The 17,857-nt window shown below is 44.8% G+C and overlaps 1 protein-coding gene across 1 annotated transcript in view; it reads left to right on the top strand.

Annotated features, from left to right (window-relative positions):
• Nucleotides 1-5,566, top strand: part of ano7 (anoctamin 7) — a gene marked incomplete at its 3' end in the record, with an annotated part of 28,873 nt that extends 23,307 nt beyond the window's left edge. Inside the window, exons 20-24 of the mRNA XM_080771998.1 lie at nt 477-682; nt 1,945-2,078; nt 3,099-3,189; nt 3,943-4,062; nt 5,447-5,566. Of these exons, the coding sequence (XP_080628124.1) occupies nt 477-682; nt 1,945-2,078; nt 3,099-3,189; nt 3,943-4,062; nt 5,447-5,566 (671 nt within the window). The remainder of the gene's footprint in view (nt 1-476; nt 683-1,944; nt 2,079-3,098; nt 3,190-3,942; nt 4,063-5,446) is intronic.
• Between the last annotated feature and the right edge of the window lie 12,291 nt (nt 5,567-17,857).

Genomic DNA, 17,857 nt, shown 5'->3' with positions numbered 1-17,857 from the left:
TTATTGACCTGGCATCTGGCTACAGTGTTTATAGTTTCAATGTAAGGATATTCTACTGTCTGACTAATAATGGCCGCCTGTCACAGTTATTACACAATTGAAATGGCCTAATCGTGATTATTTGACATAATCAACGACAGTCATTTGTCTGCCCTGTGCAATGTGTGTTAAAAAGCCTAAAATGTATTTTTACCGAAAAGGTACCCAGAACCTTAATGTCTGACTGTACTGTACCACATACTGTTTACATTTCTGACTAATAAAGTATTCAATCAATCAAAATTATTTGTATTATGTTCCAATAAATTCAGTAACCAAAATAAGTTCAGTGCAATAAAACACAATTAAATCGTCAATTACAATTATTTGTTTGACAATTATGATCGTCGAAAGTAAAATATAATCACCGTGACAACTGAAGGTACTGCACACATGGTTCACAATGGTCCTCTCCTCTCCTCTCCCCTCTCTTACAGTTCTACAGTTTGGTTTCATAACCATCTTCGTAGCAGCCTGCCCTCTGGCTCCAGTCTTTGCCCTGGTGAACAACTGGGTGGAGGTGAGGTTGGATGCTCAGAAGTTTGTGCGTGAGTATCGCCGCCCGGTGGTGGAGCGGGCTCAAGGCATCGGCATCTGGCTGGACATCCTGCAGGTCATCACACACCTTGCTGTCATCACCAACGTGAGTTTCTCTCTCTCTCTCTCTCTCTCTGTGTGTGTGTGTGTGTGTGTGTGATAATAATAATTGTGAAGCTTTTTCCACATTGATTTGTATGGTTTCATTCATTTGTCCATCCTTTCTTGTATGAAACAAAATTAATACAAGGGGCGGCGGTGGCTCAGGGGTAGAGTGGCTGGATGGTAACCGCAAGGTGTCGGAAGTGTCTTTGAGCAAGACTCTTAACCCCTAATTGCTCCTGATGTGCTAGTTGGTGCCTTGCAAGGTTTCCGCCGCCATCAGTGTATGAATGTGTGTGTGAATGGGTGAATGTAATGCACAATCTATGTAAAGCGCCTTGGATAAAGGCGCTATATGAATTTACCATTTACCAAGATATCAGCCAGATGACGTCTTACGTTTTCATTTGCTGCCCTAAACAAAGTCCATAGACTTGGCTAGCAAACGAATTACTCATCATAACTAAACAAACATTAACGTCCATAGACTTGGCTGCCACATGACGTAATTTCGGAAAGCCATGCATTGGAGGGGATAGTGCCCCTCAAAAACAAGATAATGTTTACTTTTTTGTGTTCTAAACTTTATTATAACTAGACTGGTGCCCAGCTGTAGAGCACCCGAGTTGGTAACGATGGAAGTTAGAGATTCATGCCCCACCCGGCTATGCAATACCCTTTGTACCCGTGTCAGAGAGTACCGCTTCTACCCATGTGTCCCTTTTATGCCCGTATATGGAGATTTCTGGATCTGTCTCTCTGTGTCCCTTTATTCCTATATGGAGGTCTGTGTCAGGCATGCCCAAATATGGAGTGTTGTGATGTCAGAACAGACCAGCTCCATATTTGGACCCTGGACAGGGGGTCAGGGGCCCTGTCCAGATCCCGGGGCAAGAGGCCTTTTGTGGCGGTTCTGGACAACCGTGGGTCAGTAGATACTGTAGATAGCAGCTGCCAAAGTTTCCCTCAGACCGTTATTGGTCGTGTAAACAAATTCTTTCTTTTTTTTTTACTATCCTTGTTTTATATTATATTTTTGTGCTCATATATAATGTCCACACATATTTGTATTCCGTTGTTGTTTCTTTCTTTTTTTTGTAAAAAACAAAACAAATAAAGTGCTGATCATAAAAAAAGATCTGAGCCCGACCCACTGATTTGGGCCGGGACTCATCAGGCTCATTGTTTCCCTCTAGTGTGTGTGATGTGTGTGCAACATTAGGTGTGTGTGTATTGATGTTTATTATATTATTATTCTTTTCCAAGGCGTTCCTGATAGCATTCACGACGTCCTTCCTTCCTCGTCTGTACTATGCCCACACCACAAACAGCCGCCTCCATGGTTACGTCAACTTCACCCTCGCAACAGCACCGGGAAACTTCTCCAGCACACCTTGCAGGTATATCAGCAGCAGACCTGTTTATGGAGAGTGTGCGCGAGAACTGTGCTGTTCATCAGTCCAGCGTTTGGTCACATTTGTAACATTTTTGCAGCGACACCATGCCTGGATGTCACGTGACCAGATTTGTGATGCCCACTCGCCCACACACATGCCAATTTTGATTGGCAAGATTATAAAATATGAAAATATGAAAAAGTATTGTGACAGATCACCTTGACACATACGAAAACATACATTGTTGATACTAGTACATATCCGTTCGGGGGATATGACATCTCTCTCTCTCTCCCTTCTGTCTCTCTCCCCCCTCTATTTGCCACTTATAACGGTGTCCCCCATCACAGTGCGGAATGACACACCTTCCAGCCAATCACAGTGTGCAATATCTGTGGACGCATTACGTCCACACATTTCGTCCACAAATTTTGAGGATGCAATATCTAGAATTATTAGTTAAGATTACATATTTTTGAGCGGTGTGGTGCTAACCGCTCCAACTCGTGGCATTGTGTGTAGGTTCACTCCCCCCTCCGTCACAGCATTTGGCGTTCAAGTCAATGGCAAAATAAACGTGTGTAGCCCCCAAATGTCACACAATGCTCAACCAATTTCTGTAGATGGATTGGGTCCGCCAATCAGAGAAGCCAATTCCCTAACAACGCGACTCTGGGCGATACAAATCGCCTATTGGGGCGTTCCTGCTGTCATTACCTATGTCCTCGTATAGGTGGTATGGAAGGTAAACAAACAAAGCAACACATGAATTTCATTGGCTATCGCCTGCTATCGCCAGTAGTTGCCGGGTCCCATTTACAAATATTGCACTTCCGGACAATTCGTATGGCTGTTGCCCGCTGTTAAAACGCATTTTTACCCATAATATGGGTAAAAATGCGTTTTGTCTCTGTGTCCCTTTTATGCCCATATTATGGGCATAAAAGGGACACAGAGACAGACAGTCAGACACCAAGACGGACAGATATAAGATAAGTCATTGTGGTATCGATCCCTTTTTAGGTATCGTGGGCATAGGGATCAGAATGGAGACCTGCTGCCTGAATATTTTCATCTGTTGGCGATTCGACTCACCTTTGTTATCGTATTTGAGGTGAGATTGCACGAGATTGAGTGTGTGCACGCACACACGCACGCACCCACCCACGCACCCACCCACGTACGCACGTTGTAATCCCTATGGAAATGCAAATCAAAATGTACATGAACCTGTGGACTTGGCTCCCTTTACCGATATTGACGTCAGGTTGACAGAGGGAGAGTAGTGCCCAGGATTATAGCTTAGGCAATTGGCATCGGGTGACAAATGGGTTACAAAATCAAGGGATAAAATAAAACTAGCCCAGCCCCATACTAACTTTAGGCTTACTAATTTATTCAAACTTAAATAAGAATTCAATAATTGAATGTATAAACATTATGTAATCCAACCATTGACACTTGAGCCAAGAGAGGAACCACCGAGCAAGCTAAAGCGAGTTGCCGTGCCGAATGTTGCAAAAGCCGACTCAGCTCTATGTTCGAGTTGCAACCCGATAGGCACAGAATTGTAAATGTTGTGGGGAGTGCGGGGGAAAAAAGAAAAATAAGTTCTTTGTGGATCCTTAGATGTAGAAAACTGTAAAGAGGTGCTTTTGGAGAGGGTTTTATAGATTCTGGACAAGAGTTTAGGACAAGTATATACCTTTGTTTATACAAAATCACAGTGGAAGGAAAACTGATGGTAGAGCGCGTTTGACCCAACCGCCACTCAAAGTCACTACTGTGTTACTGTGTTGGGCTGCTGGATGCTCTGTATGTCTGGCAGAGTGCGTTTGCGTTCTACTAATAACTGGTTGATTGTCAGCATGTGGTCTTCTTCATTGGCCATATGATCGACCTGATGGTTCCTGACATCCCTGAGGAGGTGGAGATCAAGATAAAGAGAGAATATTACATGGCCAAAGAGGCCCTGGCAGACAACCAGGTAACTGCAGTATATATGTCTGGCAGCAATCTCTTATCTCCACATTCTAACTTTTGGAGTTTTTTCGTAAATGAATGCCCTACTTGATCATACTACAGCGTCACACAAAAGCACCAAAAGTAGCAGATCCGCAAGCTCAAAATGCAGCGGTAAGCGGTTGATTTTATTCTATTTATATTTTCTGGAAAATCTTTTGAATTAATTTGAAAATTGTAGGCAACAGAAAATATATATATTTATTTGTGAGTCATGACTCATAACATAAATCTGTGACCCACTGACCCATTGTCTGGGAGGTCAGATGGGTGGTCTGTGTGCATTTTTAGGGCATGTTAATAAAAAATAAGGAGGTTACTGTTTTTGAAGTTTAAGCTTTTAAAATAAGGCTGATGGACACCTTAAAAGTTATAGTGACAGGTGCATAGGACAACCAGGAGGGGGCCGAATGTTCAGAAAGGGATCTATATGATCAAAGAAAAGGGTTCCCACACATACACTGTCTGGAACTTAAAAATCACACCTGTGTGAAGTGAGGGGTGCTAAAGTCTAACTCATGTTGATTAGGTGATGTAATGGTGATGTATAAACATACGGTGCCAACACAAACATTAAACGCCATTAACAATAAAGAGACAATATGACATAACCGACACATTATGACGTAAATTTTCCCTTCATTGTCAAAGCGTTTACTAAACAAACTTTGAACTAAAGACAAACATTAAACCTGTGTATAAAGAAGTGAGTGGTACTGTACTGTACTGTACTGTACTGTACTGTACATGGTCTTTATTCAATAATTTAATGAAGAGCAGTTCCAGACAGTGTGCATGCGTAGATCCCTTTCTGAAGCTTAACCTTGAAAGGCCTGGTGCTTTTATGCAGTGGTGTAAAGTAAATCTTGAGATATTTGTACTTTACTTGAGTATTTCCAATAGTTTTACTTCTACTCAACTACAGTACATCTCGGATCCAAATATTGTACTTTCATTCCACTGCATCTATTTGACAGCTTTAGTTACTACTGTTAGTATGATTATTATTACAAAACATACAGTAACCACTTCAGGCCTACATTTCGGCCATTTGAAAATAGCCGATGCACAAGCTCACGCATGTGAGCTTGTAGATCTGCTATTTTCAAAATATTTTCAAACATTTGAAAACTTGAAATGGGACATTCTGCATAATGAGTACTTTCCACGTTTGGTACTTTAAGGACATTTTGATAGCAATACATTTGTACTTTAACTCAATTAAAAGTAAAAAAAAGAAAAATCTAAATTTTGAATTCCTGACTGTTTAATTCTACACTGCAGTATTGATACTTTTACTTACTGTATGCTATGAAGTAATGTAAAGTAAAAGCATTGTGTCTCTCCAGTCTTTAGGGAAGAACGTGATTGTGGCTGAGACAGTGGTCCAATCCACAGAATTACGACAACGGAAGCCAGACCCTTCACCTCCTACAGACTCGCCCTCGTCTCCACCCACCACCCCATGACACAGTACCCCCCCCATCTCCACCCACACCACCCCATGACACAGTACCCCCCCATCTCCACCCACCACCCCATGACACAGTACCCCCCCCCATCTCCACCCACACTACCCCATGACACAGTACCCCCCCCATCTCCACCCACACCACCCCATGACACAGTACCCCCCCCATCTCCACCCACCACCCCATGACACAGAACCCCCCCCCCCCCATCTCCACCCACACCACCCCATGACACAGTACCCCCCCCCCCCCATCTCCACCCACACCACCCCATGACACAGTACCCCCCCATCTCCACCCACCACCCCATGACACAGTACCCCCCCCCCCCATCTCCACCCACACCACCCCATGACACAGTACCCCCCCCCATCTCCACCCACACCACCCCATGACAAAGTACCCCCCTCTCCACCCACACCACCCCATGACACAGAACCCCCCCCATCTCCACCCACCACCCCATGACACAGTACCCCCATCTCCACCCACCACCCCATGACACGGTACCCCCCCCCATCTCCACCCACCACCCCATGACACAGTACCCCCCCCATCTCCACCCACCACCCCATGACACAGTACCCCCCCCATCTCCACCCACCACCCCATGACACAGTACCCCCCCCCCCATCTCCACCCACACCACCCCATGACACAGTACCCCCCCCATCTCCACCCACCACCCCATGACACAGTACCCCCATCTCCACCCACCACCCCATGACACAGTACCCCCCCCCCCATCTCCACCCACACCACCCCATGACACAGTACCCCCCCCCCCCATCTCCACCCACACCACCCCATGACACAGTACCCCCCCCCATCTCCACCCACACCACCCCATGACACAGTACCCCCCCCCATCTCCACCCACCACCCCATGACACAGTACCCCCATCTCCACCCACCACCCCATGACACAGTACCCCCATCTCCACCCACCACCCCATGACACAGTACCCCCCCATCTCCACCCACCACCCCATGACACAGAACCCCCCCCATCTCCACCCACCACCCCATGACACAGTACCCCCCCCATCTCCACCCACACCACCCAATGACACAGTACCCCCATCTCCACCAACCACCCCATGACACAGTACCCCCATCTCCACCAACCACCCCATGACACAGTACCCCCATCTCCACCCACCACCCCATGACACAGTACCCCCATCTCCACCCACCACCCCATGACACAGTAACCCCATCTCCACCAACCACCCCATGACACAGTACCCCCCCCATCTCCACCCACCACCCCATGACACCGTACCCCCCCATCTCCACCCACCACCCCATGACACAGTACCCCCATCTCCACCCACCACCCCATGACACAGTACCCCCCCCATCTCCACCCACCACCCCATGACACCGTACCCCCCCATCTCCACCCACCACCCCATGACACAGTACCCCCATCTCCACCCACCACCCCATGACACAGTACCCCCCCCATCTCCACCCACACCACCCCATGACACAGAACCCCCCCCATCTCCACCCACCACCCCATGACACAGTACCCCCATCTCCACCCACCACCCCATGACACAGTACCCCCCCCATCTCCACCCACCACCCCATGACACAGTACCCCCCCCATCTCCACCAACCACCCCATGACACAGAACCCCCCCCATCTCCACCCACCACCCCATGACACAGTACCCCCATCTCCACCCACCACCCCATGACACAGTACCCCCATCTCCACCCACCACCCCATGACACAGTACCCCCCCCATCTCCACCCACCACCCCATGACACAGTACCCCCCCCCCCATCTCCACCCACACCACCCCATGACACAGTACCCCCCCCATCTCCACCCACCACCCCATGACACAGTACCCCCCCCCCCATCTCCACCCACACCACCCCATGACACAGTACCCCCCCCCCCCCCCCTTCTCCACCCACCACCCTGTGACACATTACTCCCTGTTTTCACATGCCCATTTTCTTTTATTTTTGCTCTGATCCAATGAGGGGCATGCATTGCTCATTGTTGTTGTTGTTATTTTCTTGTATATCGTACAGTGTTTGTCGTTGCCCTCAGTTAGTGACTCTGGGCCACCTTGGATAACGTGCTTATGACGAATGATGGTCTATATAAAAATGTTGGTGTAACGTCTCAGGTAACTGAGATCTTTGGTGAATTGCATTTTCTTTTACTTGAACTGAGAATGCGCATGCCTAAAATCTATTAATAAAATAAAAATCACACCCATGTGAAGTGAGGGGCGCTAATATCACACCCGTGTGAAGTGAGGGGCCCTAATATATTAAAGTCAAATGTTGATTATGTGATGTAATGGTGATATAAAACAAACTAGGGTTGTCCTGATCGGATCGGGTGATCGGAAATCGTGGCCGATCACGTCATTTTCAAATGATCGGAATCGGATCGGGAGCCAAAAATTTTGATCGGGACATCCCTAGTGTTATAATAATCATGAGTTGCCCATGTCTGTGTACTTGAACTTGAGACACAGTGTACTTGATATGTATTGTGTACTGCCTGAACGGTAGCATACTTTATAGATAGGCTAGGCTACGAGAGACATCTCAGCGACAGCAAGGTCAGCCTTGCTGCAGTAGGCACGTTATTTTGTCTCATATCTTGTGGTCACGTCATTATGATCTAGCACTATATATGTTCCTGTTTGTGTAATAAACTTTGTGAACCTTTAGAAGTTTAGAGTGATACTGTCTCGTGTCGCGTTATTGTTCTCCCGGGCCTGCCGCCACAGTCGCTGTACCAAAGGAAACTAAGGAATACTTCAACCGGATTATCACACACCACCCAGCCTGCACACACTACCTGTCTGTCAGAACCAGACGAGGGTCCAGTATTTAGAGATTACAACACCTAGTGTCAACATTATATCCATATGATATTAGACTGGAAATTGTCTGTGATTTTGGATATTGTACTATTGTGATATGGCATAAACGTGTTATGTAAAATATCAATATCGGATCGGTATTAATAAAACAGTAGGCCTATACCCTCCTTTGGAGTAAAAAATAAAAGCATGACCCTGCTCTGTTTTCTTCCAGTGGACTGCGTCTGCTCCTTAGAGTGCTCCCATAAACACTGAAGAATATTGCATGGTTATTCAGATTTTCGAGGTAGCCTATAAACAACATTGCTGTACTGCTGTAGTGCCCCATTATGTGTACTGTGCAACTTGTGTTTTTTGTGGTTGTTGCGAATTCAGTGAGTACTTACTATGAGACCTAGCAGATCATGTCTGTCTGTGTGTGTGTCTGTCCCGCTATACGTCCAAATATGGAGTGTGTTGCATCAGCAATCACTCAGCTCCATATATGGGCACAAAAGGGGCCAGGTCCACATATACAGTAACAGCGGGACAGACACACAGACAGACAGACAGACATTATCTGCAGGGTCTCAGCTGCGTTCGCTTCCCGCGTTTGCACGTCTTACTGGTTTCTATTGTCTATCATGCCGGAGGGGCTGAAGCACCCCCTCCCCCCAGGCACTAACCTCGCCTCACCAGGCTTTCCACCGCCTCGGAGGAAAGCCTGGTCTCTGTTTCAAAAGTCCGTATGATCCGGGCTGGGGCCGGATGATGTGGTTACGTCATGTTGTAGTATTGTTTTGTAGTCGCCAGACAGGATGAACAGGCGGCGACAACTTCCTTCTCCCTCTCAATAAAAGCTCTCGCTTACGAGAGCTTTTATTGCTTTTAATCAAACAGGAAGCAACAAACAGCTTCCTGTTTGTTGTAGGCAAACCATTGCCTACAACATGACGTAGGCATATCATCCGGCTCCAGCCCGGATCATATACCGAAATTAAATGGTGCCCAGGCTACCCAGGCACAGCCCCCCTCGAACAGGAGGAAGAAAAAAGAAAAAGAAAAATATATGAATACTAGAAATGTCACGTTATTTATATAAATAAAAAGTCGACTGCTTGGAGGATAACATAAATAGTATTCTTAAACTATACTTGTGTGACTTTTTTGGTTTGTTTTTATATTTATCGTCGTCTCTGACGCTATTTCCGGTTACCGGTTACGGGGCGCACGGATTTGAACAGCCAAACTCTGTGTGTTGTTGTCAACATCGCTCAGAAGAGAATTAGTGATTTCTTTGGTGGGTCCAAGCCCAAATCAAGTCTAGTTCATGAACCCTTCATCATCATGAGCACCAGCAGCAGTGTTCAGCAGGGGAGTGCTAACGTTGAGGAGGACATTGTCGTGAAGTTGTCGTCGTCGTCGTCGTCGGAGGACAATAATAAAAATAGCAGCAGCACCAGCAGCAGTGTTCAGCCGGGGTCGAGCTCGAGTCTACCTGCACGCCCGGGCGGCCACGGCCCCTGCACCTGCAGCCATGAGCCAGGCGACTACCGTTATTACCCTCACGTACATAATGACATTCTGGACAAGTAACACACGTTGGATATACAGTAAATGACTAAATGCCATGATGAGGGAATTTACCACCCCCTCCGGAGCGCAAGAGCACATTTGGGGTTTAAGGTAAAGCATTTACTATTTAACTAGCTCTGGTCCATAGCTCTAATGCGTTTCATTCATTTGCGTTTCTAAATGAAACTCATTAGAGCTAACTATTTAACTATATTATTTCTCTAATGGTCACTATTGCAGTGAGAAATAATATAGTATTTAACTAATTACTATGGCCGCCGTGCCAACTGAACTGCTGAATGCTGCTGCAATTTAATGTTAGATATTAGATTCTGACGGGGAGGGATCTATCATCTATAATGAATGATGACGATAAAACACCCGGGTCGCCGAGCCCAAGTGCGCTGCGCTGTCAGCTCGTCTGTTGTATAATAGGGCTATAATTTCTATGTTTTGATATCGGCTTCTTGCCAATGTCATGTGTAGCCTAAATAGGCCTATGCCTTGCCTTTTATGATGCATTTTGTCAGTTTGTTCATATAACTTGCGTGTGGAGAGGGAAAGTAAAAGCCACTTTTCCGTGTGAAAATGCGCGAAAACGCGCGTGCACGAGGCACATGCGCGCGCACCCCCTACTAAACGCTCAGCCCCTGCTAGTGTAAATTGTAAAGTACTTCCCGCGGGCTTGTGTGTGTGTGCGACAGAAAGACAGAGGTCCACTGGGGGGAGCTCTGGTCTCACTCACAAGGACAATTGTCTCTTACAAGTACAGCATAATTATTATTACACATAATAACAACATGTAGGCATCTTATCTCTATTTATGTTGAGATAATCCTGATGACTATCTTTCTCTCATATCCCTTTATCCCTTCATCACCTTCCAAATCCAATGTCTGTTTATCTGTCTGTCCATCGCTCTGCATCGATTTCTCCATCAGTGACCTCAGTCAAGGACAAACTGCACTACAACCCCACCAAGAAAAATAGGTGTGTGTGTGTGTGTGTGTGTGTGTGTCTGAGAACCCATCTGCAAAAAAATCAAGGAATAAAAGATCACACCCGTGTAAAGTGAGGGGCGCACATCATCACACATCGTCTAATTCCGGCCAATCACAATTTGCATCCTCACCTTTGTCATTGTTGTTTTGGTACGCAATGTTTGTGTTTAAACAAACACAAAAAATTGTCCATTCATTGTCAATGGCATTTAATGTTTGCTTTAGGACAAAATTTGGGTTACACACCAAAAGCTGGACATAGGAGGCATAGCCGCTCCTCAAAAACAGCACCTCTGAGTCAGTCTGTCCCAAATGCCTATAGGCAATAACAAACATACTGTACATGGTCCTGTCAATAATCAGCAGGTTGGAAAAGGGAAGACACTGATGCAATATGTAAACATAAGCAATGCCAATGCTCCAAGGTAATATAGAGACGGTCTGCCATTATAATTAAACCCAAATAGCTTTACAGTATAAGCATGAAAAAAATCACACCCGTGACCTGTGTGAAGTGAGGGGCGCTAATATATGAAAGTCTAACTCATGTTGATTAGGTGTTGTAACGGTGATGTAAAACAAAAGGTGACAAAACAAACATTAAATTGTCTTTATTGTCAATGGCGTTTTTAAAACAAACATTGAACTTAAAACAAACATTAAACCTCAAAAACATACGTTTACTTTGCCGAAGCAAAAATGAAACGATCCAACCAAAACCAAGACTTGTGAAAAGGGTACAGATGTGTAAATAGGCAGCTGTCACATTCACGGATGCAGGACAACTCATTGGGATACAGTTTACTTGTTTGTGTTGTCAATGACCTCAGTGTATGATGTATTCTTTATTTGGTGTTTAGGCACATTAGCAGTAGCACCATCAACTGAACCAGAGTACAATAGCTCTGGTTAAATGGTGGAAACCCAAGCCAGAAAGCACCACAGTTCCAAGAATCTTGAACGGCACTGCACTGGTTCCTAGAACCACATGTTTAGTTGGAATAGTTGGAAGGGTTAGAGGGGTCTCAGAGTTAAATGAACAACCTATGAGTGAAGTCACAGTAACGTACGGGAGCCTGGTCACGTCAACGTGTGATGCAACAGAACACAATACATGTCAACGCTTGACGCCGGAAGTGGGTGACGTATAGATTTGGGTCCATCTCATAATCTGTTGCAACAGGTCTGAGAATGCGTGTGTGTGTGCGTGTGCGTGTGCGTGCGCGCATGGCCCCTGTAGTGAATGGGGTAATTTTCAGTTGAAGTCATGACACACACAGCCAGTGTTGTGCTTCATGCTGAGTGGGACATTGTGCAACAACATGTTCACCGACCAATCACAGGGGAATTGCCAATCAACTGCATGCGTGCAACGTGAGTGCAGTGATGGCTGCATAATGTATAGTTTATCCCTCTATAATTGATTCCCTGTAAAGGTATAGTGCAACAGATAAGGACAAAAGTTCAGTACAATCCATAGTAAATATATACACAATCTGGGAACCCATCTGCAAAACAAAGGGAAAACAGTACCCTCTTTTCCTTATACAGTATGTCTCAAGAGACTAATGAATCAACATTATAGATAGATAGATACTGTAGATAGATAGATAGATGCAAGAACCAGAAAATCTGACCACATTCCACAGTTCTTGCCTCTTCACTGAGCTACCTGTGGTTTTCAAAATGGATTTTAAAATGGTATGGTTTGTTGAACAGCTTTGTACCCTGCTTACATTTCAGAACTGTCTGACCCTTTCCAATGAACCCTCCCTATAATCTTAGATCCGCAGACAAGACTAGTAACAGAAGCAAATACTGGAGGAATGGAAAGCTAGACTTTGCTTTCATGTTTTTACTGTATTTTACTGTACTGTACTGTACTTTTATGTCTGGGAAGTACTTTGTAAACGTTCAGACACTCGTGAGTCGTGACTAAAGAAATCACTTGTTTAATGTTGAATTTAACAGCATAGACAGTGTGAGTTTAATAGTGAACATACATACACAGGCTACGCACAAGTGCAGTTAATACAGTAATACAACTGCTGCTGTCTCTCCCATAATTCTTTCATGCATCTCCTGTAGAGTTTCATTACAATAAATGCTAATGATGCAGAATGCAAAGTCTGCGCACGTACAGTAACACAAAATGATCAACCACACAAGCCTTGCCATACAAGTACAACTACTGTAGTACTACTGCTACTACAGTAATATCTGTCTGTCTTTGTCTTCATGTAAAAATTCTGAAGTGAATTGATCTCCCCAGATAATCACTTCAATCTGCAGGTGAGGATTGCCTTGCAGGCTTGCACACGCATGCATGCATGCAAGCGCTCGTGCACACGCACACACACACACACACACACACACACACACACACACACACACACACACACACACACACACACACACACACACACACACAGCCCACCTGCTGATCCCAAAGTAACCAAAATCAGCTTTTATCCCCAGAGAACCGCAGCATGAACAGCACAATGAAATGGAATACAATGCAATACCACAGAGCATATAGGAAAATCAGAGCCAAATGGAAATCTTCCGAATCTACTTGTAGGCTATTTTATGAGCTGCTAAAAGACCCTATGAAAAGGTGTAACGATGATGCGGTTGCAGTTCAGGAAGCCAGAGCGAAATGCTTTTCCAATCTCATCTCTGAGAATTATTGCAACTCCAGAACTCTGTTTATAGGACCATTGAGCAGGTTATTGGGGCTCCACAGAATGTCCCAGATCCTTACAATCAGGCTTCCCCTGACCGCTGTGAACCATTTAATTTTTTTTCCTTTATTGCTAAGAAATTTGTCCGGGAAATGCAATGCATTATTCACAATGCCAATTTTATTGATAGATTTTTTTAAATCCCTAGATGGTGTTTGCTAGACCTCACTCTCGCAGTAACTACTGTATAGGTTGTTATCACATCTATTCTATGATTTCCAACATCAGTAAACCCCTCAGTTCATAATGAGAGAGACAGTGATTCATAATGGTTTTCTTTCATTGGGAACAGTTTATGAATGCAGCTTGGAAGCAATTTCTATTGAGCTACTATATCATTGAATTGAAGAGCAAATAACGGCACTGCATCCACGGCACAGTGGCCATGTGTAGCTAATCAGTGCTGATTACACCTCTCAGTAATGGCTGCCTCCAAGGCACCACTCTGTGGATTCATATACAGCATACATTGCACACATGAAATTCTCCTCTTTACTTTACTTACTTACTTACGCCTATAGCCCAACTTTAGGCATGGGCCATGAACAAGCACTCTCCAGACGTCCCAGTCCTGGGCCAGTTTCTCCAGCTGTCTGTATGTGTGGCTAGCCTGGTAGAACCACTCCCCCTGCTGGACAACATTTGCATTCTGCCAGCTAAGGGTGAGTCTGGGATCTCTCAGGCAGAGAAGATGTACTCCGGACCAATTCTGTCCGGAGCGATATGCGGCTGTATGGGGCCGCTAGAGGCGGGATCAACTTATTTACTTATTTAAGCTGTGCCACAGCGCAATGTAAACACAACCTAACAAGACTACAACTCGAATTTATTATGGAGATTTTTGTCCCGCTGCTTCCGGGTTCATTGTTTCTGCCTGAGAGATCCCAGATGCAGGCAGGAGGAGGGAACTTGTGAACCTTGCTCTTTCCTCTGTGAATGGTGAGGCCAAAGCGTGTTGAGTTTGATGTAGTCTCTCAAGACAGACTGTTGCCCAGGGGTCGCTGTTTTCCCGAATATTTGACGATGGGATTCTCAGATTGAGTTTGACGAGACTATGTTGGGTTTCTCTTGCATTTGCCGATGAGTGTGGGAAAGAATTCAAGGGCCACTTCATCAGCAAAATCAAGGTCATCTAACTGTGTCCAATTGGTGTCCACTGGAGGTGACAAACCTTGCCTCACTCCTGTCCTCAAGGCGTTCCTCCCTTTTTCAAAACTACACTATAGTCACTGCTTTAAAAAAACATGTTCCTCTGCATTGAACAATTACAGGCCAATTTCCAAACTACTGTTTTCACCTGTTCAGGCTATTCAAAGAGCGAAACCTCTTTGAACCCTCTTTAGCCTCCACAAGTCCACAGTATGTAAAAAAACAGAAAAGACCCCAGTACTGTAGAGCCCTAAGGGACTCTGAGGGTTTAAGTGGTTATGTTTACGACTCTGTCGAAACTATAGACACCTGTATGATCCCGGAACTACATTCATATTTGTTATGCGATGTTCAGAAATGCGTTAAAACAACAACAACAACAACCAAAAGACAGTTCCGCCAGTCCCCTTCTATAGTCCCCTTCTATGCCAGATGGTAATGCAGTGTTAACAGAATACCGGAGCTACAGCAGAGGGTGAGGTCACAGATGGGGCTAACTCACAGCCAAATAAAATATGCACATTAAACTCCCAATCAAATAAAATACTCACATTTACACACTCGCCCTGAAAAGACAGCCTGGTGCGTCACGCCGGTCTCCATGGTAACCATGCAGAAGCATGTAAATGTGTGTTAATGAAACCTAAACAGGAAATGTCTTACACCTGCCACTCAAACAACCCTCCAATTGCACGACTCTGTACAACAAGGTGTGTGTGTGTGTGTGTGTGTGTGTGTGTGTGTGTGTGTGTGTTTGCGGATTGATTGAGTGTCCTTCAGATACAAGAAGTGACAAGGTTCAATTTGAAGACAATTAGCACTAAAAGCTTAATTGGCCTCAAAATACAATCTGTGTGTGTGCATGTTTGTTTTTGTGTGTGTAGTCCTGGAAAATTGTGGCTATTAGTTGCTTTTGGGTGTTAGGTGAGATACCAGGCAGTCATCAGTACACGCGCACACACACACACACACACGCACGTGCACACACACACACACACACACACACACACACACACACACGCACTAACCACATCAGTGAGCTCATGCTTTTCTTTGCTCTTCATTCCCAATGAAATGATCACATTTATAATTTTCATGCGTCTCCTGTAGAGTAGAGAGAAACAGTTTTTAACAGTTTCTTCACCACCATTACCACCCAGTTGGTGAGCAAACTTCCCCTGCATCCAGGTCTTTACGGTTCTGATCACATCCAAACTAACTATGAGAAATTAGGAGCTCAAAAACATGCATTCTCATTTAAACCTGTGAAAACTGATGATGTACTAAAAAACAAAGCCAACGGCCATGACAACGTCTCCACCAGATTCCTCAGAGAAGTGGCAGCCTCTATTGCTCCAATACTAGCCCACATTACAAATGTATCCATCAGTCAGTGTCACATACCACAGGATTTCAAAGTGGCGTGAGTAATACCTCTCAAAAAAGGAAACAAACTAGAACCTGCCACTTACCGTCCTGTTTCCATCCTTTGTTCCACCTCAAAGGTTATAGAGAGATACATTCACGAACAAATCAGCAGCTACTTAGACGAGCGTAAACTCCAAACTTGGCTTACTGATAACAAACTCTCACTACATCTCGGAAAAACTGAATCCATTATTTTTGGGTCCAAACATGCTCTCAGTAAAGTAAATGGAAATTATGTCAAGGTCAGAGTTGACGACATAGTAATCTCCAGCAAAGAAGAGATTACATATCTTGGCTGTATTCTTCACAACAAACTAGGTGAAATGGGTAATCAAAAAAGTTAACCAAAGAACAACATTTCTGTGCAGAATTTCCTCGTTTGTCAACAAAAGTGCTCTCAAGACTCTAGCGGGAGCCCTAATTCAGCCCTACTTTGACTATATGCTTGTACCTCTTGGTTATCAAACATCCCTATGACAGTAAAGACCAAGCTACAAACCTCCCAAAACAAACTAATTCGATTACTCCTTGGTCTGGGGCCCATGGCCCATCTTTTTGCAACCTATTTTGATAGTCTAGGGTGGCTCCAGGTAGTTAAGCAATTGAAATTGGGACTGACATTTAAAATTGTAAATGCAGCTTTGCCCTCTGTACCCGCATACCTGACAAACTACCTCAAAAAAGTGAGCGACTCCAGTAGCCACAATACAAGAGGAAGCTAGAACAAGGATCTGGTACCACCCACTTTCAAAACAAACATGGGCAAATTCTCCTTCTACAGCACTGCCATCCAAGTGTGGAATGCCCTGACTCCCTCCCTCAGAAAATGCAAATCCCTGGCATCCTTTAAAACAGGCCTCAAAATCCCCCCCCCCCCCACCTTAGTCTAGTTTAGTCTAGTCCTTGCTCCTCGCGTGCATGCGTGAGTTCATGCTTTTCTTTGCTCTTCATTCCCAATGAAATTATTAAATTAATAATGAATACTGACTCAATACTTAGCATAAGTATTGCGTCATAGCATAATAATACTCTGGATGTGGCAAAATTGCAACCATACCATACTTCCATTGTAAATGTCTGTCTCCTGGTGAGATGGTCAATGCTTCCAAAGGTTTAGTTTGAAAGGTGATTTATTATAGGTGTACAGTACAAATGTAAACACATGGTTTTGTTATATGTTTATGTACATGATGCATGATTGTTGCCCCTGGATTGTGTGGGACTAAATTAACCTTTTTTATGAATAAAATGACATTTTGTCCAATCTGTATGGTACAGTATGTTAATACAACGTATTACACCTAACCAGTGGTTTTCAACCGTTTTCATATCAAGGACCATTAAGGCTCATTCATAGTATGGATTTTCGGTGGTGAGGTGACCACCGCTCCGGTGGTGAGGTGACCACCGGAGCTGAAATAACGTTGAGCGGTGATGAGTAAAAACAGAGAGAAGGGCTGTGGCAGTGGCGGTGGTTTGCTTGTCAACGCGGCTCGTGACGTCATGTTGTAGTTCGGTGGTTACCTCACCACCAACAATCCAGACTA

The sequence above is a fragment of the Protomyctophum bolini genome (genome assembly GCF_963924005.1).
Source record: "Protomyctophum bolini genome assembly, chromosome: 9".
Classification (NCBI taxonomy): Eukaryota; Metazoa; Chordata; class Actinopteri; order Myctophiformes; family Myctophidae; genus Protomyctophum; species Protomyctophum bolini.
This window is presented reverse-complemented; position numbering and strand designations above follow the sequence as displayed.